We start from the raw sequence: 22,165 nt of genomic DNA on the forward strand, positions 1-22,165 counted from the left end.
TTATCAAGCTAATCCCACTCTCCTCTCAAATTCACACTCCTAGCTACTTTAATTAGCATAGTGCCAGTCTGGAAGGCAAGCAGGGAGGGAGAGAGGGAGAGAGAGGGGGAAGAAGAAGAAGAAGAAGAAGAAGAAGAAGAAGAAGAAGAAGAAGAAGAAGAAGAAGAAGAAGAGGGGAAGAAGAGAAGGAGAGTGGGGGGGGTGCGTGGTATGAGACATGAGACAGAAGAGGATTTGTATGTTGAGGCTGGTTGCATCACCCCTCTGTGTGTTTCTTGTGGATATGAAGTCAGCAGCAGCAGCAGCAGCATCACATTTTGTTTTGTCATTATCTCGCCTCTTGGTATTCATCTACCGAATGTTGCAAATTGGCTCCTGAAAGGCGTCACATATTCACTGCTCGCTCGTCTTTGACAAAATAATTCATGGAGGATTGTCTGAACGGGGGAATTCGGAAATGTGAGCGATCCTATTTAAGAGAAACAACAGAGGGAAGGTTTCTTGCTGCAGAGAAGTGACATGTTTATGGGTTATTGTTGATCACCGATAAGAACATGCAAAAATGCAGCTTGATTGTTAGGAATTGATTCTGTTGGCTTGGAGTGAATGGAGATTTAAGGCAGTGAGGCAAGCCACTAAACTTGAACTTGGGGGAACAAAAGCTTTATTTTGCAGGTTTGTCTTCCTGTTGCAGTTTTGAGGTTTGCATTTTGTCCTTTTCTACTTTTACTCCCCAACAACCTTCACCTTCCTTCAACTTCCTATTGTGTTAGCTAAACCTGTCTTCTGTAAGACAAGTGTCAGCTCCTCTATCATCCCTGCCTCCCCCAAACTTTCTCCTCAGAGATGCACAGCCGACACATCCAAGAGCACTGGATCCCAATGAAACCTTTTAGTCACATGAATTCGTGAGCCACTTGCATTCTGCAGCTCACTTGTAGGTAGATAGAGGAGACATGGAGGAGCTGCTGCAGCTCTCTGTACTGCAGAGAATTAAACGGGATTGGGGAGAGCAGAGGAGAAGCTGCTGGTCCAAGGTGACTTTGTGATCAGGTTCCAGAGCGCAGCCTCAAATCCTCAGCTCCAGGCTGTGTGTGAGTCTGTGTCACAGTGAAAGTGTGTACATACGAGAGTGTGTTCGTAATGTATGCATGTGTGTGCCAGAGTATGGCCACTTGTGCACATGTTTATCTCTGTGTGTGCTCAAAGACTGAGACTGTTGGGTGAAGCCACTCAGTCAGAAGGGTTGTATGCTCCTGTGAAGTGAAGTGAACACCACTCACCCAGCTTTGTGCACACTAACTTAATAGAGCTGCAGGTTTAGAGTATTAACGTTAGAGCAAGCCTGATCAATGCTTGTGGATGCTTGAAATTCCACTGAATTAGGGAGATAGCCTTCAATGATTTTCCTTAATGTGAGATTTCCTGGAAGAAATAATGTTTATAGTTGAACAAACACCAATCAGACAATCAGATACAAAGAGACAAGAAAGCATGCTGGATTACATTTCTATCGACATGTAAGGTAATTTTGTAAAAGAACGTACTTCTAAAGGCGCTCAAGTGTTTACTGACAACTTACTTCAGTCATCTTTCCTACAGTATGTGCTTGTAGCTTTGAAAATGTATTATTTGCTTCTTTTAGCCATTTATAACAGTTAGTCAGGGTTCAGCAAAGATAAAGCCCAATTAGCAGTAACCAGGATTTCAACATAAGAATCTGGTCGAAAAAAATCAAGTCTTGACCTCCAAGTTCTAATTAAGACTTTTTTTATTTCAACCGGCTAAAATGTGATTAGGGCATCAGAGTTTTAGAAAACACATTTATTTGTAGTAATAGTGAGACAATGGTTATTTTATGAGTGAAAGAAGGACTTAAATGTTTATTCTGACAGCATGTCTTCACAGTAATTGTCCAGCATTAGTTTAATTCCTGTCGTAATTTAATGTACTGAACCTTTATAGCCCACTATGCCATAACTACGTCATATTATGGGCTGTTTGACGTTAACAAGAATGTTCAGAGGCATTGTAAAGAAAGCAGTTTTAAACATTCACCATCGTAGAAGAACAAAGACTGAGCATGTGCTGGTCCTAGCTGCACACCTCAGACTATGAAGGTAGAACGACTCGTGCATACAATGCTTATTCAATGAGTTTGCCTTCAGTTAAAGCTTCACACATTAGCTGGACATACAAGAAAGAAGACAAAAACATGTATTTTCAAAACTCTGTTTTAAGGAACCTTTTATTTCTATAAAGGAAATGTAGGACAGGCTCTGTTTTTAAAGTAAAGTTTGTAAAGCATTGCTTTTGCAAAATAAATGTCTAACTTTCCGCCGGTTCGGCTGCAAATAAATCAACTTCTGAACTGAAAAATGAGTCAAAGTTAAGAGTGGAGGTTTGCAGGAGGAGGATGTGAAAATGAAACCCTAAAAAGAAATGAAGAAGTGAAAGAAAGAACCAGACTCTGGTGTTTAAGAGTCTAGTGTCTGCTGTGATGGAACACCTCCCTCTCAGTGTGGATGACAAACAGAGGAAAGGAAGTCAAAGTGAACATAAAAGAGGGAGCAGGGTGAGTGGATGAGGTCGGAGGTGAAGTGGCACTGCAGGGCGGGGTGGTGGGGAGTGTGCGGAAGAAAAGGGTGTGTGTGTGCCCCCGTGTGCCCCCCTCCTTGGTTCAGGCAGCTGTTTGTCTGGCCCAGTTGGAGCTTAGTTCAGACCTCAGAGCACGCTCCACTACATCCCAATAGCCGAAATTTCACTGGAGCCACTCTCTACATTTGTTTTGGAATCACTGATTGAGGGATTCAAACAGAGTCTTGAGAGGCGGTCGTGCTTCAGATAAAGATTTGCTGTTGGTTTTCCCAGCTCGACACAGTCATCGCCTGTTGCTTCCCATTAACTTTGGGAAGAAAATCCAGGACTAAACTGAGCCCCATGCAAAAAAAGAAGAAAAAAAATCACCTGGTCTTTACACAGGAAGTGACTGTTTGAAAAGAACCACCTTCAAATTAAGATCTCCATCTGTAGATCCTTTGGAGGCCTATAAGAGTTTATGTGTATGTTTGTGTGTACAAAAAGAGGCAGAACCCAAAGAGCAGTGAGTATGTCGCTGTGTAAGTCCCCTTGAAAGTGTCCCCTCTTTAAGACCTGTTTAAAAGGGACGCCCCCTCTTTGTGCGCACTGTTCTCTGTGGCGTATGGAGAGGCTTTTGTCCCCCCTTTCATGTGCTCTCACAATGGCCCAGGCCGTTTGAAACACAACAGTAGATGAACTGCGCTGACAGTGTATTAAACTCTGATGAATTGCCTGTGCGAGGCATAGATCAATGTCCTTCAACCCCTCAGCACACAGTGAAGCCGGGCCTTGTCTTTGGGTTAAATGGAACAGGTTGCTGGCTCCTTTCAAAAGAGGCTCTGATTATATTCATGTTTTGTTGAAGCAGAAGCCTTTTTAAAATGTGTAAATCTTTGCGCTTCAAAAGACTTCTATTTTTTCCTCCTTCTTTTCATTCAGGGAATTTGGTGCTGCTCATTTTGTGAGCATTTTGCAGCCTAAAGAGAAGCTAAAACACTTTATTTCTCTCTCTTTAAAAATGACTTTTAAAGCTTTAAAAACAGCACAGTGCTAGTCCACCAGCTAGCGCTTCTGTGCGCCTCTTAAAGCATCTTAGAGCTTCCCAAATACACTCCAAGTGTGTGATGTGGAGGCTAGTGGCCCATGTCTGACCTTTAAGTGGCTTCTTCCCTCTGAAGGGGGCTTAGGGCAGCCTGTTTACACAGATCACAGCTTCAGACCCTTAAGAACAACAGGGACGGACCACTGAGCCTCTATGGCAGTTCCCACGGGGACCACAGGCCCTTAAACACCACCAGTAACACAACTCATGCTAACTGGGACATCAATCACAGGCGGGGAGAGCTAGCAGAGCGAACAAGTCCAGAATTTAACAGATGATCTGAACTCTTTCTCTTCCTCAGGTGTGGTTTAGCAACAGGCGAGCTCGGTGGCGCAAACAAGCCGGAGCCAATCAGCTCGCTGCCTTCAACCACCTGCTTCCTGGAGGGTTCCCGCCCACAGGGATGCCCACTTTACCTACATACCAGCTACAAGACACAAGCTACCCCGGCGCCACGCTATCACAGGGTAAAGACTCCTAAATATGTCCACCCGATGTTATAATTTGCCCTTTACTCTGTGAATTTAATCTAATTTTGATGCAGATTTCATTAGCCGTTTTCATTTGTTGTATGTTAGGCATGCTTTATGTTCTTTTTAATAGTATTATTAATATATATGAAGCATGTGCATCATATAAAAAGAAAACAGCATTATGTTTACAATCCCGTCTTTGTTAGAGTGGAATAGAAACATGCAGGCACTCATTTTCTTGTTTAACTTCTATCCTTTGCAGCTCCTTTAATGTATAAAGAGGCTTTTTTTAAAGAAGAACACTTAATGTATGACTTATGACCTATAGGGGGATTAACTTTGAAGCTGCTCTTGCTCAGTATTTTGATGCACTTTGTCCTTCATTCTCTCTTACCTGTGCTCTGTTTGTGGTGTCAGAGGGTAGCACATTGCATAGACCCCAGCCCCTGCCTCCATCCTCCATGCACCAGGGAGGTCTGGGCGCCGATGGCAGCTCCGCTTACGGCCTCTCATCCAACCGACACAGCTTCTCCAGCTACTCCGACACCTTCATGAGCCCCTCGGCCTCCGGCAACCACATGAACTCCGTCGGCAATGGGCTCTCCCCACAGGTCAGACTCACACATTTCACCTCAATACATCTGGAAGAGTATAAACAATGCTTCCCATATAGAAGTGGTGTTCACTTTCCTCAGTCTACCCCCTCCTCCTCCTTCTTCTTCTTCTCTCACATGTAATTGTAATTGACTGGAAATTAAAATCCAGAAACAGCATGTTCAGCAAACTAACCAGCAGTGTGGGCTTTTATGTTCGCCTTCCAAAGCCCCTGGATTTATTTTAGCTACTCCAAATTGCTACATTTGTAAAACAATTGGATTAACATCAACAAATTAAAATTCATCTTGATAGCACCGCAAGTACTCGAGCTGCTCCAAACAGCCGTTTTTCCCGACTTTCCTGGGACATCTAAATCCTGCAGAACACATGCAGATGAAATAATTAGCCAAAGCTTATAAATGTAGACCCATAATCTTCTTCACGTAATTGTCTGCAGCTGGAAGACTGTGGTGCTATGTGTGATTTTTTTTCTTTTCATTGCTTTACTGCATGATTTCTAGGCAGTTCACACAGCGGTGATGTGATTTTTACATGTAAGGTTTTTATGCTGCCTGTCCTGTCATGATAAAGAACAACATTACCCAGGTTTCTTAGCTCTCTGGGCCTCCAAATGTCAGTATGAATCTAAAACATCTCCTCTGCTGTTATTCATGTGTGCCCTCTTAATGTCTGATACAGTATGTGTGGGATTTTTGGCCTCCTCTTTGTATAAAAAAAAACTGCAGGATTTTGCATGTTGGACACCTCCATTAATGAGCGTTTAAACGCGGCTGTATGCTAAGGGTTGAGCCTTAAGTAGCACAGAATGAAAAATGATTTGTATTGATGCAAATCGTGTGTACGGACCAAATTATACACAATTACCCATCAATACTGGCCAGTCTTGCCCACCCTCACCAACAAGATGTGGTTAACAGGCAGAAAATAAGATTGAAATGGTGTGTAAAGAGTTGAAAATGAATTTCAATGCTGCATTTGTCCACAATTACCCCGTCGTTCACACGTGTTTTATTGGGAGTTTTTTTTTTCTTCTCCTTCAAATATTTCTCAAAGCAGATTGGAAACATTCTTGGTATTACCCTCTTTCTTCGGAGAAGAAAGAATTAAGGATTTTGTGACAAAAAAGAGATTTTCTCTCCTGCTGCAGCGACGGAGGATAACATGGAGGCTCACAGCGTGTTTGATTGTTAATCGTGGCACAGGGGCTTTAACTGCTAATGCTCTCACTGCAAACCTGCAGAAAAACACCAGGAACATGGAGACGCTTTTTTTTTTTTTTCATTAATGGCTCTCTCTAATACTGGCATGGGGTGCTCGGTCGCTTTCTCTCCCTCTCTGCTCTGGCATTCAAGAATGTGTTGGGATATTAAACATTTCCTGTCATAGTGAGGATTAGGACAGAGCCTTTGGGCAACTGTACAGCATGGATTTCCCCTTTTCAATTACTCCATCAAGTGGGTTTGATTAAAGTGTTTTTTAAAATAACCCACCTGAAATATTATTTTTGTTTAAATTCAGAACTTAAAATGTGTGTCTTTTTTTCTGAGGGGTGTGTGCATGTGGTGTGGCTGTTTAGATGTGTCACACCATGTTTGCACTGCACAGAATTGAAATGTATTGAATGCATGCAGAATGCTGTGTGGCATTCCTATCAGTCTCTCAGCATGGAGATGAATGTTCCCACTGACAGCAGAATCAGAGTTCACTCTGTGGTGCAGCCCCCTGCTGGGCCGGGCAGCCTCCATCTCTCCCCCTCTCCCCCTCTCCCTCTCTCTCTCTCTCTCTCTCTCTCTCTCTCTCTCTCTCTCTCTCTCTCTCTCTCTCTCTCTCTCTCTGCACAAACACAGAAAACAAGCTATAAACACCAAGTTAACCCTCTCCAATTTGCATTTAACCAAATTTCAACTGCACAGAAAATCAGTCTCATGTTTGGAAAACGATCAGCAGTATATTTTTCATACTCTCTTGGTATCCCCTCCCTGTTCTGAAAAAAACAGCACCACAAAGAAGCTTTCTATCAGGATGGAAATGAGAATTTGATATTGTAAGTGAGAGACAGCATCTGTTTGCAGCAGATATGCTTGTGCATTGGTATGTGCAAGCTATTCCTCCAAGTGTCTGGCATTGATGGCCTAGCTGTCGCTGTAAAGATTGACAAAAAATTCTCTGATTCCCAGTAAATGGGCTGCGGTGGCGAGATGCCAAGTCTGTAATGGAATCCTGCAGCGTTCAGCGATCCCGACAGGAGCTCGCGTCCATCCCAATCCCATAACCTATCCCGACAGCGCACATTTTCCCATTACAGGCCGCTGGAAAAGCCATCCGCACTCAAACTGGTGGCTGTCAGTGAGGGAGATGCAGCGTGTGGGGCTGGGTGAGGGAGGCAGTGTGTATTAGGGGTGGTGAGAGTGACGCTGTGCATGGCTGGGCAAAAGGTATGAAACCAGAAGTGTGTTTTGTTGTTGGTCTTGTTTCATTTAGAGGCACAGCAGGTGTTGGAAAGAGGGAAAAGCAAGGGCACAGAAACAGGAATGCTGGGATTTCTTACCTGAAGATTTAAGCTTAGGTCTGTTTTTTTTATTATGGTCTTTGAAATAAGCCTTTTGGACCTTCTTAATGGCCTTTACATTGTCTTCAATTCAGCTGTACTGACTTTTGACAGTCCTCACTTTGAATATTTGTATATTTTCACTGAGAACAAAACTCTTGATAGGCATTTAGGCACTTTCCAAATGATTTTTTTTTAAGCTGTACATTTGTAGGGAGACATTTGGGCTGAATTCCTCATTATTGCATGACAGGGACACCTGCTGGGAGAAGAAAGAAAACAACTGCACTGAAGGGAAGAGGAAAAAGAAGCCATGCAAAGAGGAGCTCAGCTGCAGAGTTTAGGTTTCACTCCACAGAGAAATTTCTAGAAATAATGACATCAGGGGTTAGAAAAGAGACACAGAGTTCTTTAGCAGGGTGAAAGTAAGAAATGCTCTGTTGTATGACGTTGACAGTGTGATGAGGAGATCTGATAGTGTGGACAGAGAGGATTTTATTGCTGTTTTGATGAAGGAGGTCAACAAAGTTTTATAAGGAACTTTTTTTTTCTGTTTTGCAGTTTTATAAAAGTGTTGTGTGTTTTGGAATGACAAGGATGTGTGTGTGTGTATCTGAGGAGGGCCTTTGGGCTGTGTGAGTGGGCCGGGCCTCCACACATACACACACACACGTACACGGGATCAGAGGCAGAGCGGCTCTCACCCCTGCCTCCCTTTGATCTGTGTCCCCAGGCCTGCCTACCCGCGCGGCGCTGCACCGCACCACGCACGCTGACACCACGCTCACCAGCGACTCCCCACAACTGTCTGACAGAGATAAGCCAGGGGAGACTCCAAACTGTGCTGCTGCTCTTCCATTAGCTCGTGCAGACGCTTCTTTTAAAAACGGGATGAATTATTTTTAAGAAGCAAGCTCTGCCGTTGCCAAAAAAAAAAAAAAAAAATGGAGAGGGGAAAATGTACGGAACAATCTGGAGCTCTGGCTTCATTCCGCCTCCCTCCCTGACTTCTAACAAGACATCCTGCACCTGAATACCAATGAGAGGGGGAGATTCGTGTAGTCCCCCACATTATTAAAACTTGGGCATTAAGCCTCTCACCGGGCACTGTGTCAGCTGGCAGACTCCACTGACAACAAATCAAAGGGGATGAGCACATAGCCTGCATTCACAGCTCCGCCACTCGCAGAGCAAGAGGGGGAATACATACTGGTTAATTAGAACTCCCATTAAAACAAATACTGTTTCAATTTGGCAAGTATAAAAAAAGATGTAAGAGGCTTTCAGAAAAAAGGGACCTGCTGTCGGCAGCTGCCAAGAAAATCCAGGGACTGTAAATCATATCCACTGGCTATACTGTTTCTGCACAGATTATTAATGTTTGCTGTTGTTTTTGCAACACTTTTGAACTCTGAGGAAAGATTCTGCGGCTGTGACACCAGAAATGTACCTCTGCAAAAAGAGTCGTTCTGATTCCCATACCAGGGTTGGAGTCAGCCTTTTGAGTATGCACAAAACGCAGAGTTGATACAAGCCAGTAGAAATAAATGCAGTGATGCTGCACCTTAATGTATTAACCACAAAAACTCAACAGCAATTTCTGTGAAACAATAACAGACAACAGCAGTGTGGTGCTAGCAGAGAGCGTAATGTAGCAGAATATCTGTTTCCATCAATTTAATGCATTTTTCTTTGTCCCACTTATATCATAGTGGCGTTTTGTATTGTCCGATACTCATGTCTAAGGATCTGAAACTGGAAACATTTGTATTTGAGCATTTCTGTCTGCAAACATTACCTCTGTTGTGTTGCGTTAGCCCTATACAAAATGATATATCTTGGTTTACTACGCTGCAGCTTCATGAGGTGTAACAAAAACTGAAGCATGTTTTACTTCATGCTAACTCAAAGATTCATAAAGCACCAGACTCATAGAGCCCATAAAGGTTGTAGCTGCAGCTTTAAATTTGGCCTTTTTTTGCGAGCAGCTAAGACAGTGCTGCGGCTTATAACCGCCTGTATACCTGAGCCATTTGTTGCTCCCTCCATCCTTTTTTTTTCCTTCGTCTCCTGAGCCCCCCCACTGAAGCCATTTTCTTTTCCATTCCAAAATATTTTTGGTCGGCGCTTTATGCATTCATAATCTATTTTTCACCTACCAACCTTGCTTCCCTCCATTTGGCTTTTTGTCATCCCATGATGCCTTGCCAATCGCGCTTTGCTCTCTCTTTCTCTCTCTCTCTCTCTCTCTCTCTCTTTCTCTCTCCCTCATCTCTCCCCACCTTCCTCTAGTGCTCCAACTCTCTCCCCTGGAGAGGCAGCTCTTCTTCCCTACGCCCAGATGAAAGGCTACGGCGGACAATAAAAATGCTATTTAAATGCAAGGGTGTTTGTGTGCGGGTTAGAGATATTTCCTGCTGAAAGTGAGCTGCTGCATCCTGATAAATAGTAAATATAAGGGAATGTGATTTACATTTATCTTGCAGAGGCAGCCAATATGAATTTCAGTAAATCCTAGAAGATGGGGATTTAAGGAGGGAAAATGACTGCGACTGATTCTCATGCTGTGTGTCCCACGCAGTTGAAATGCCTATAAGGTGGAGAGTGGAGGTGCCTTTATTAAAGTATAGGCGCAGACATCGATCCTATCTAAAATAACCTATTACACACACAGACACACAGTGTGTCACATGCTCATCCGTGGAGATTCCCCGCCTCATACACACTCAATTTGAAGGTGACTTGTATTAAAATAACAATAGTAGTTAAATTCATCCTGTGAGTGTGCAGGTGAAGAGTGGGTCAGGAAAATGCTGGGTGACCCTTCTCTTCTCTTCTTCTTCTTCTTCTTCTTCTTCTTCTTCTTCTGGGGTCAGAGGTCAGAGTGCAGGGGGGTTATAGGACAGCCAGAGGGGAAGAAGAAGAAGAAATAGAAGAAGAAGGAGTGCTGGTTCACTGTGAACCTGTCCTACTAGCTGGAGGTCTGGGGATGTTGTCGAGCTGCATGTGGTTCCTCTTAGTTCCAGATGCCACTCTGACAGGTGCATCGCTGTGATTAATACTCTCTCTGACTCTTTCTCTCACCCACGTTCGCTCACTCTGTCCCTCTTTTTCCTTCTGTCTCTCTCTGTATGTCCTCCACTACATTTCTAGTCCTTTTTTTAACTCCTGCTTGTGACCCCCTTTGCAAAGCTGATTTAGCACTCAGGTTTTTTTTAGCCTTCTTTAAAAACAATATTGTCTTTTTCCAGCAGTCTTCACTGCATGTGTCTCTTTCTCTCTCCCGCTCTTCCTCCTCACAATCAGATGAGAATCTGGGAGGTGTTCAGGTCCTCAGCTGGTCGTCTCCTGCAGCAGCTCTTCCCCTCTCAGTCTCCAGCTGAGAGCTATTTCACTATTTATTTACATGTAATTATGGCTATGAGGTGCAGATATTAACACTGTCAAGAACAATTTGACCTGACATTTTTCACTAGACCTGGCCCCTGCTGTTTTTAGCAAACATCCCCCACTCTCCCCCTCCTCTCCCTTTTCTTCGTCTTCTTCCTCCCTCTTTTTCTTCTCCTTCCCTCCCTCGATCCGCCTCGCTTTCCTCCTGGAGCCTGTCCCTTTGCACACACACACACACTAACGCACACACACATAGGCCCTGCCTTGCTGAAACCACTCTCCTGGAATCAGAAAATCTGCCGTTTAATTTAGAAGAGGCGTCGGTGCAAGGTGCGGAGAGCTGGAGTCTGTGTGTGCGCGTATTTGTGCATGAGTGTGTGTGTGCGCCTGGGCCTTGAAGGGGCCTCTCTTGTTCCCAGTGGCTGAATCCATCCCATAGTTACTCAAGCATATCACTAGCAGAGAATAGAGGATTGCTCCCCACACGTTCTCCAATTGCAGTCCAATAGACGGCATATTAACCTCTGGTTAGTGCGGGCCGAGTTTATAGCTTTTACTGAGGGACGTTTAGGAGTGGGGGGTTTGGGGGGGGGGGGGGGCTGTCTTGCTTGAGCAGCTGTGCTCTCTTGAACACTTAGGACTGCCATAAGCCACAGCAATCTTATAGGGGTTGTTTAATGAAATGTACAAAGAGGGAGTAAGAAACATTGAATAAAACATCAAATGAATATAATTTTGAAGACTTTCTGCAGGTTTTAGCCTCCTTTGTGCAGGAATATTGAGCCCACTGAGAACAGACACAGACACAGGGTGGCTAACATGTTGTGAGGAGTGACAGCTTGTTCCAGTGCCCACTAATCGTCCTCATCTGTGCCTGACTTGTCAATGCCCAGATTCTGTCAGTGCCAATCAGCCCATTAATTGAACACAATTAGCGCACCCACCCAAACCCCCCATATCCACCACATTCTTCAAAGGCCTATTTCTCCCCCTCCAGAGCCCCCCCCCTCCTCCTTATTCCCTACCTCTCATTCTGCCTCTGTCTCTTCATCCCGTGGCGCTCTGTGGAAGACACTTTTCACTTTTTATTAATGTGCCGCGGCCAATTAACGCAGTGGCATGCAGGCCAGAGCCCGTCATCTGCTGCCTGCCACCGTCCCTGGCCGTCTGCTGCTGCTGCTGCCGCTGCTACGGCCCCCACGCCACCCCGCGCACCACCTCCACCCGTGACCAAAACGCTTTAATTCAATTTATGCAATCACTGTTATTTTTAAATAGTCATTTTGTCTGCTCAGATGAGGGGCCTTACTGCCCGCTGGGCCGGCACTCTCATGTGAGGGTAGGGGGAAGGGAGGAACAGGGGGGGGAGCAGGAGTCGGCTGACTTGAGGTGTGGGTGGGGGGTCCCTGATATTTTCATTTGTTATTTACTTATTTTATGGTTGTTTAGTTTCAGGTTTTTGGGGTAATTTGATGTAGATTTTAAAAGTGGTATAAAGGAGTAGATAATTAAGGTCAAACTTAGCCAAGTTTGAAAATAAAATATCTGCATATTTGGCATTTATATTAATACCTTCATACAGAAAGTCTTTATTTAATATTTTAACAGTTCTCAATGTCAGACACTTTCCAGACTCTGTGTCCGTGTGACTCAGGGGTCACAGATTTAAACACTATTCTCTTCCTGTAATCACACCCTCAGGACTGGCCTTCAAATATTGATCTGAAAGTCAGTGTCATCACTGTGGATCACTAATCACTCTCTGCTGCAGCCTGTATCAGCCCGGCTCATCTGCTAAGGTGCAAGATGCTATTCTGCAGCACTTAGATAACTTACAGACATTTGGAGTGCTCATTTTTCCCCGTCTGCCCCTCTGACCTCTGCCTAACTTAAAGGTACATCTCGGGGGCATTTTGATTCGGGCTGAACAGGGAGCTATCGGTGACAGAGGAACTAATCCAGTCCAGCGCAGATTAAGAGTATTTGTGGAGCAGGGTGTGCTGGCGCTGGCGCCGGGGATGGAACAGAAGGGGCTCCTATCAGCTCTCCAGGCAGGCTCGCCCTCAGGCCAGCACAGTCCTACAGGAGTCTTTGTACTTCCCAAAGCCGCCACTTTCCCCTCGCTCACTGTGGATCACTTTCTCCTCTGCCCCCTCGCCCTCGCTCTATAGGCGATCATATTTACACCACTTTATTTCCTCTCTTTGCATGTGTGACTTTCTGTTGTTTTAGTCACACGCAGTTGTGGTTTGCCTGCTGATAATTGTTAGGTGTTTAGACAGTGACCATTAACAGATTTGAGGCACTTTTGGTCCATACTGCATACTAAAATACAACAAATATGTCACAGATTTCATTATCAAACAACATTTAACATTTAGGAGAGTCTTTCTTCAAAATTTGTATTAGTTCTAAATTGTCAGGTGAAAATAAGTCCTTATTTAATATTTAGTCTGCTCTTAAAGTAAACTACTTTCAAGACTCTGGGTTGGTATGACATCATGGGAGTTCCATATTTAAACAATATTCTCTTAAATAGTTAACAAAATCACCTTAATACTGCCAACTTTAAATATGCAAACAGCTAGCATTTAAATATGCCACAGAATGGATAGAGTACCAAACGTTTTTGCAAAAAATTCATTGAAACATGACTTTTACATCAGTACTGCTAACTATGATAAATATATAAAAGCCACAGATTTTAGTTGTTCATTGTTAAATTTAAAGTGCAACAAAACTTAAAGTTCTCAAACAAATGTTTGGCGAAATCTGTGGCTCTTTGTCCTTTCAAACCATGGAGTATGGACCCAGTGTCTCTAAAAAAAAAGAGTCTTTTTAGCACATCTGCACTTTATTTCTTCCCTCTCTTTCCCCTCGTCCTTTTGTGTTTGTTTTCTTCTGTTTCTCTCACTCTGTCTTTAAGCTCTGTCACATTGTTTTATTCTGGAAAAGAAACCCAACAAAGAACATCTCGTCAAACATTCCCGCAGACAAAAAAAAATCTAATTTGACTGTTGAAGAAATTAGGGAGGTATGAAAGGCCCTCTTTTTGTGTCTCAAGTGCGCTATTTATTTATCTGAAAGGATGCACATTGTATCAATTTGCACTTCCCCATTCACTTCGCCACAGGCTGGAGGGCTCAGAAGTTGAGAGAATTAATTACTTTTTTATTATTATTTATAAAGTAATCTATCTGTAGAGAGAGAGAGAGAGAGAGAGAGAGAGAGAGAGAGAGAGAGAGAGGAGAAAAAGGAGAAGGAGAGGGCTGAGGGGGGAGAAGGAAGGAGGAGGGGGGTGAGGGAGGCAGGGAACGCCCTGGAGCATTGTCCTTTAAACTAGGTCCTGGCTCACATTATCTCCCAAACCAGCACTCACACAACGTTGAATAACAAACGAACTCCGGGCTGCTGAGGACGCTGTGTGCAAGGAGAGGGAGAGAGGGAGGGAGGAGGGGGAGAGGGAAGGAAGGGAAGGAGTGAAGTCTTCTCTGCAAAAGAGGAGGGAGTGTGTTAGGAAAACTAATGTGGTTGTAAAGAGTGTTTTTCTTTCAGCTCTTAAATTCTAAACTAATTTGAAGTTCATGAGTCGGTTTTGATGCACCTCCATGGCGTTTAAGCTTGAAATCCTGATGTATTCGACCCCATCCAGTGAAACTCCAGCAAATATTGCATTGCCAGAAGCTTGTCAGTTTAAGTCCTGATGCAGTCTATGTTGATCAAGACATGCTAATGTTAAAAATGTCTTTAAAAAACCTCATCATTCGAAGATGCAAGAATTTGGATACACCAAATCTATACACATTTTGTATGAGAGTTGATGCATACATGTTGTTTGACACGGCATACATTGATAGAAACGCACAAAAGCATACAGCAACAAACGTTGCTGCATGTAGACGTGTCTCCTAACCTTTTGTCTGAAGTCAGAGAACTTTACAGGGTCATCAAAGTTGCAAAATTGTGTCATAAACTTCAAACTGTGGAAACTTAAAATCCTTATGTGCTTGGAAGTAACAATTCTGCATATGTGCTCAAGAGCCCCAAAACAGCCAAACATGACAGTAGTTTTGTTGACTTGTACTTCTATTGGCTTGAGGTGACATTAGTAAAGCAGCATTGATTTTTTTTCTTGGATAGAGATGCCTGATAAGAACCTGACCACTCCAGCAGAGCTTACCTTCTTCCCTCAAGCCAAACCCAAACCACATTGCAACATTATCGTCTTTAGAAATGAGGACTGAAGTGGAGCGATGTCCTCACATAACAACACTTGCTCGACTCTAATTGTGGCCGACCCATTCTTCTTCCTTGAAATAGCAAAGCTGCTCCAATGTCAACGATAAGCAGTCATTTTCTTTTGAAGAACTTTTATGAGCATGAATAATACTCGGCCCTGATTGTTAGCTATTCTTCTTCATAAGGAAGCGATGTAATCAAGGTTCAATTAACCAATGACTAAATTGGACTCATGCCCTCCAGCTGTCTCTCAGGACACTTAACAAGGCATACCCCCCTCCCCCTCCCCCTTTCTTCTTCTTCTTCACTTTCAGCCATCACACACCATCAGAACATATTCTCCTCTCATCCTCATCCTCCTCTTGGCTCCATATGTGAGCGAGCATCACATGTGTCCGGCATGCAGAGAGCCATGAATCTCCCCTCTTATGGATACATGTCACATGCTTTGTCCGCAGATGTGGAAGGGACGGGGCAGGGTGGGGGTTTCCATACTGATAGAATTAACATGTGGAAATGACTAAGCAGCCGTTATGTTTCTGATGTGCTGCAAGTGCTTCATATTTCCTGGGAGGCCGTCTTTCTAAAGATATGATTAATTTACAGAAAACTGTGAGTTTTCCCTCCTTGGGGTATTCCAGGCTTGGTGCATCATTTGTAGACTGTTTGTCTGCCTCTGTGTTTGCAGCACATGTGTGTGTGCATGCATGCATGCATATGTGTGCATGTATATCACCCCTGTGTAACCACCTCCATGATGGGCTAATTGGTTTAGCAGCCGAGGGGCCAAAGGGCAGTGCAGCATAGCAAAACTCAACATGAACCTGATGTTGAAGGGAAGCTGGCCCTGCTATAGGGGGGAAGCATGTATGGGACAATTCCCTTTTTTTTACCACCCCCTCCCACACAAATGCACACACACACACTCCACTTTCCTTTTTCACTTAAAGAAACTCGAAGCATAAGAAAACAACATTTTTCACAGTGTTCTGGGCCGCTGCGCTTCAGACTGGAGCAGCACTGGAGGTAATCTCTTCCATTTTAACATATTTGAGACCTTCTTCTGACGAGTGTCACATGCTATTACATTAATCTAGAATATTGAATTGGAAGCTTTTATGCACTATGAATAATATACACACTGTGATATTCAGGCCAGCCTCAACCTGCAGTATCAGCGGGCCCCTCAGTGAGGTTTGTGGAGCCTACTTTGTGTGGGGATCTGAGGGGATCATTTACCAGTTCCAACTCCATTACTATTCATGAGATGGGTAGGCTAGGGGCGAGGGATTAGGGACTCCCTTGGTGCTTGTTGTGCTGTAGGCTCGGGCTCAGGCCTCAGGCTCCAGGACAGGGGCTGTCTGGCACGGATGGTGGGTCTATTATCACCCTGGGACCCTTCTGTCCCACAGCAGAACACTTACTGGCAGCGCCAGCTAATGGAAACAGTCTCCCTTGTTCCCTTTCTCCTTTTTCTAACCTCATCACCCTCCTTGTATCCTTCCCCTTGCTCTTTAAAAAAAAAAAGATGGGGGAAGTTTTCCCATTCCCTATTTCAAAGTTCAAATAGCATATTTCTATTGGCATCTTTACCGTGAAGAGCTGGGATGGCTCTATATTTGCAGGAAAAAAGTACTTTCCCTCAACTCTGTCAATGCTTTGATCCTCAATTTTCCAAATTTCTAACATCCTCCGTTTCCCCCCTTTTCCCCTGCAGGTGATGAGTATCCTGAGCAACCCAAGCGCCGTGCCCTCCCAGGCCCAGCACGACTTCTCCATTTCCCCCCTGCACGGCAGCCTGGAGAGCTCCAACCCCATCTCGGCCAGCTGCAGCCAGCGCTCCGACACCATCAAGAGTGTGGACAGCCTGGCCTCCTCCCAGTCCTACTGCCCCCCCACCTACAGCGCCACCAGCTACAGTGTGGACCCTGTGACTGCGGGCTACCAGTACAGCCAGTATGGACAGAGTGAGTGAAACCCTGCATTTACTGTTACAGTTACGCTGCATGCATGTGTTTAACTTGGGGTTTTACATAGATTAGGGATGCTGAAAAAACATTTTTCTTACCTGGTACCTAGACTTGAGAGTTGGCCGATACTGAGCATCACTCTGAAACCAGTGCAGTTAAAAAATACATACTAATAACTGACTGGAAAACTTGTAATATCTGACACCACATTTCCTGAGGCTGGTACTATTATTCAGTATTAGATCAACTCTTGCATATCCAAGATCTTTTTGTCTCTTTATGAGTCCAAACAACAGCAGTTTATTCTTTAACACCCTCCTCCTTAGCTGTGCTGATTTTAAAAAGCCTTTTCAAGTGATGCCCAACTCCCAGTCAGGAGAGCCTCCTGACCTTTGCACCCTGGTCGGTGGAGGCAGACACGTGCTCTTGATAAAGACCCCCCCCCCCCCCCCCCCCATTACTCCCCCACTACTCCCCTCCAACACCACACCACCACTAACACCAGCTCCATCCTCCTCGAGAGCTGCCTTAGTCACACCCCACTCCACTTGGATGGGAAAGAGGAGAGGGCCACTTCAAAGTAACGGCACACCCTCAGGGGCCACAGTGTCCTCTTGCCCACCTCACTCTCTCTCCCTTCTTTCCTCTGTTCTCCATCACCAACACACATACACACACAGCCTCGGGGCAGGAAAGAGTTTGCTTTATTAGATTAGCATAATTGACTGATGCTGTCACAGCCATTCATACGAGGTAAAATGAAGCACACTTCCCTGACAAGCTAGCTAGCGTCGGATAGCTAACGTTTGTTTGTATTTATGTGCAGCTTTAAGTTGTGATCTGGTGAATTGTGAAGCATCTCTTTATTATTTTTTATAATGTGTTTGGGTTGTGCATGAATGCACGTGCAGATCCCGTCCTGTTCTGTGTGTGCGCAGCAGTGTTGTTGTCAGTGGCAGCAGTGAGGAAAGTGATGGCAGCGCGGATGTGAGCTGATGTGAGGTTAATTAAGATGGTGATTGAGCACAGTGGATGGGTAATGAATGGAGGAGAGAGGAGAGAGCTGCTGTCTGACGATGAAAATGATCGGCCATGTGGAGTGTGGAGGGCATGAAATCAGAGATGCCAAGTGTAATGAAGACTGGCACACAGAACACACACGGGGAGCCGTGTGAGTGACAGCGCTGAGACTTTTAGCAGGATGCACATGCTCGGTGCCAGCAGCGTGCCAACCTCAGACAAGGGGACATGGGAGGGGTTTTTATCTTTCACTCTCTCTGCATGAATTGTTTTTTATTTGACTCACTCGCTTCTGCCACAACTTATTTCAGCCTTAATCAGAGGAGTGAAATGAGACTGAATAGAACATGTGTGTCAGGATTCAACCACCTGTCTGATGTGTGTGTGTTTTCTCTGTGTTTCTGTTTTACTCTAGCTGCTGTTGACTACCTGGCGAAGAACGTCAGCTTGTCCACCCAGAGGAGGATGAAACTCGGGGACCACTCAGCCGTGCTCGGGCTTCTACAGGTGGAGACGGGACAGGCATACTGAAGCAACTCCCTTGGACACAGACACCCAGCGTGCACCACCCTCCTGCTGCACCCACCTTCTCCCATGCTCCATCAAGTTTGGACTCCAACTCCGGCCATGACATCAGCGCACAGACTCGCAGCAGAAAGTGACGCTTTGTAGGTGTGACAAGGCACCTCTGGGAATTGAATCAAACTTTTTCACGCCACTGTCAGCCACCAGGCGGCTCTGCAAACCCGTCTTTCTCATATTCCGGCATCTCTGCCTGCTTCCTGTTCTCCATCCCCAGCCCCAAGCCCTGGTTTGTTTCCCTCGGAAGGCCAGACAGGACCCTGAAGCACTCGGGGATCGTCGGCCGCCTTGGCCCTACTCCCTCTTTGTCATGGCTGCAGTCCAGCACACATCCAGAGCCATCAACATGTACTTTGACCTTGCTGTTCATAGTAGTTAACAAAGCCAATATCATTTGAACGCCTCTTCTTCTTGTTCCTTTTTGATATTGTTAAGATTATTGTTGCTGTTCTATGATTATGGCTAATGTGATTTATGTTGTTCTTTGATTCCACTCCTATCTCTTTTTCCCTGTTAGATGTCGGTGTGTAAAACGCAGAGCGGATGAGACGATCTGAGAGTGTGTGTCTGTTGCGTGTGCATGTTTTTTGTTTTTTTTTTGCGTGTCGGCACAGTCTCACAAGAGAGGATGATTGTTTTCCAAGCTGCTGCTCCTCTGCCTGTTCCCTGAGCTCTAATGTTTGTGAGCGGTTTGACCTTCCCACTTTCATATTCGTCTTGACATTCCTAAAGAACTTGGCCACTCTGTGGGAAGTCTGGCTGGATGGATTCTGCAGGGAATTAAAGCAGCGTTTTGGCCGCCAATAGCTTTCCCCTTCTAACCTCCATCCCATCCTTAGCCGCGGTCCGTGGGGAGGGGGGGCATTGTTTGCAAAAACAGGATTGGGAAAATTAATGTATTTTGTTTAGAAATATGGACCTTGCCAAGGAGGGCTAACTCAATCCCCCCCCTGATGACTCCTCCCCCCTCAAAATCCCATCTGTTGGGAAACCCTGTGTGACTTGAAAGCAGATTAAATCACACAAAAATAATTTCAAAGCTAATTCACAGTGACCCTTCCCATCATTAGGCAGTATTTCTGTTTTTACAGCCTAATTAGCACATTTTGTAAATGCACCTTCAGCTGGTTTCCACTGTCTTGGACTGAACAAGCATTCCTCGAAACATTCCACATGCTCCGACTACAAATAAACTACAAGCATTCCAAAGCTCTCTGTTATGAGATTAAGAAGTACACAAGCTGTGGCATTCACATGCACTGTGGAAAATCATTTAATCCAGTCAGATGTGAAAGGGCACAGGTAACACGGCTGATTGGCCCCTGCTCTGGTTTATAATCCACCGATTTAAAAACTCACAGAAATGTAGAAAAAGAAGAGAGAGAGTAGGGCGTATGAGACATTTGTGGAGCCCTCATAGCTGACTATTGACACGATCCAGGACCAGCTGATTCTTTGAGATGTGCGTGACTTCTTTCTTTCTTTTTGTTTTTTTTTTAACATCGGTATCCATGTGGTGATGCTGATGTGCGCAGACAGGATTTGGTCCTCAGTCGCCTTTGAACCCTGTACAGTAGCTGGAGCAGATTGTGTATTGTTTGTTTATAAAGAGTATGTTTTATACTAAAACAAAACTTATGTGGAGTGGTAGGTAAGCAAGGGATCTGTGGAAGTAAATGTGTGATTTGAGTTTCCTTAACTGGCTTGTTTTTTTTTGTTAGTTTTGTTTTAATTGTATTTAATTGGTTTACCTGTTCTGACCAAAAGTTCTGTTTCTGGTTTAAGCCCAGGTAAGAATGAATTTGTATAAATTAGTAAAATAAAAATTCCATTAAAAATGTTCCAATTGTAAAAAAAGAGGATCAAACTGAGCTCAATGGAAATGAACTCCATGGACCACACAGGACCACTGTATATTTAAAAAGGCGGTTAAAAGAGGCGTCCTCATGCGAGCATCTCGAGGGTGTTTCTGCCACCTGATCTCACAGACTGATTAAAGAAGTGAAGACCAGACTTGACTCCACCAAGGACTCTTTGAGACTTTGGTACAATAGTCTACCAGCAGTTCACAAGCACAAAGAGGATGATGACAAAGAAGCCGGTGAAGAAGTCCTCTCTGCTCTGGGAAACTGACTCGAGTCACGTTCGATTTGTTGGACCAATAAGACTCAAGGAGAGAAAAAGTCAAGGCAACGCTGACTCCGCACTGATTCGCAGACTGCTCCCTCTGCTTTGACGCCTCACTCATGTGTATATTTTAAAAAGGAAGAATTTTAGAATCGTCTTTAGTGTATCAAACCCATTTCTAACACTTGCGTCAATAAACATTTGGATATTTAAAGCTCCTTTACCCCCCACCCCCCTCCTCTTCCTACCTGTCTGTTTGACCCTTAACCTGTTTAGTTGCTTTCTGACATCTGTGCTTTGCTTTACCTCCTTCTTCTGTTCCGCATGTGTGTATATTATCATGGTATAATTTATTCTGCTGTATGAAGTATTAGAGTAGTGGGAAACTTGTACTGGTATTTACTACCTTCAGCCTGTTGGTGTGTTTACTGTAACACTGGCGTAACTGTTATCAATTAAAGATCAAAACTGATTCAGCCATTTGACCTCTTTTATTCTTTATCCTCAGACTTCTTTTGCACATTTCTCTTAGTATATAACCTTGTTTTCAGGTTTTAAAGGTGTGTGTGTGTGTGTGTGTGTGTGTGTGTGTGTGTGTGTGTGTGTGTGTGTGTGTGTGTGTGTGTGTGTGTGTGTGTGTGTGTGTGTGTGTGTGTGTGTGTGTGTGTGTGTGTTTGGGCTTGGGTGTGCTTGCGCATGCCTGTGCGTGTGCTTGCGCGTGCCTGTGCTTGTGCTTGCGCGTGCCTGTGCGTGTGCGTGTGCATGCCTGTGCGTGTGCGTGCGTGTTTAGAAAATATCTAAACAAGAAATTTGTGTTATAAAATTGAACTTTCAAGATATTTCCTACAAAGAATAAACAACATTTCTTGGGCTTCAGTTTCTCAAATGTGAGAATTTGCTTCTCTCCACTGTTATACGTTATTGTGAAATATACATTCTTTAGTCTTGGGGTGTCAGTTGGACTGAAAATTCAAATCTAAAGACATTACAATTAACTCTTCGATATTAAATAAATATATTCCAGTGTTTCCTGCTATTTATCAAAGTAAGAGTTAAAAATGTTAGATAAGAAAATACATTTTGATTGCAGCCCTGGTGCAATTTAGTGATTGCTCCCATTCACATATTATAAATTTCAACACCTAAGTATGGGCATATTGCTTGTGCATGCATGTGTGTGTCCTCCATGTGTGTTCAGGCACATTAGCGGAGCCAGAGGGCCACCAGTCAGTGTTCCAGAGCTGCTGATGTGATTAGGGAGTGATGAGAGCTCAGACGTCCTAAAACTCAGACTTGCAGACTCAGAGCGTGTCTTTCTGCAGCTGTAGGAAGTCATTCATTTTTTTTTGCCATCTGACCAGCAGCACTGTCCAGGGGAATGTTGTCTGCAAATCTCTGTGGTATGGTGTGAATGCATGGGGGGAACTAACTGGTGTGGTGTGGAAGCATCCGCTGTGTCTTATATTACTCCTTTAGAACAGTCGGACTCATTCAGTTTTTCAACGTCAGCACTGCT

General features: G+C 44.3%; 1 protein-coding gene across 4 annotated transcripts in view; it reads left to right on the plus strand.

Moving 5' to 3' along the window:
• Positions 1 to 21,121, plus strand: part of pax7a (paired box 7a) — a 65,691-nt gene extending 44,570 nt beyond the window's left edge. For all 4 annotated transcript variants that reach the window (XM_034688930.1, XM_034688937.1, XM_034688914.1 and 1 more), the window contains exons 6-9: positions 3,984 to 4,149; positions 4,573 to 4,766; positions 16,668 to 16,917; positions 18,356 to 21,121. In XM_034688930.1, coding sequence (XP_034544821.1) covers positions 3,984 to 4,149; positions 4,573 to 4,766; positions 16,668 to 16,917; positions 18,356 to 18,471 — 726 coding nt within the window. In that variant the 3' untranslated portion in view covers positions 18,472 to 21,121. The remainder of the gene's footprint in view (positions 1 to 3,983; positions 4,150 to 4,572; positions 4,767 to 16,667; positions 16,918 to 18,355) is intronic.
• Positions 21,122 to 22,165: the final 1,044 nt, after the last annotated feature.

Source organism: Notolabrus celidotus, chromosome 1 (assembly GCF_009762535.1).
Source record: "Notolabrus celidotus isolate fNotCel1 chromosome 1, fNotCel1.pri, whole genome shotgun sequence".
In the NCBI taxonomy this organism is placed as follows: domain Eukaryota; kingdom Metazoa; phylum Chordata; class Actinopteri; order Labriformes; family Labridae; genus Notolabrus; species Notolabrus celidotus.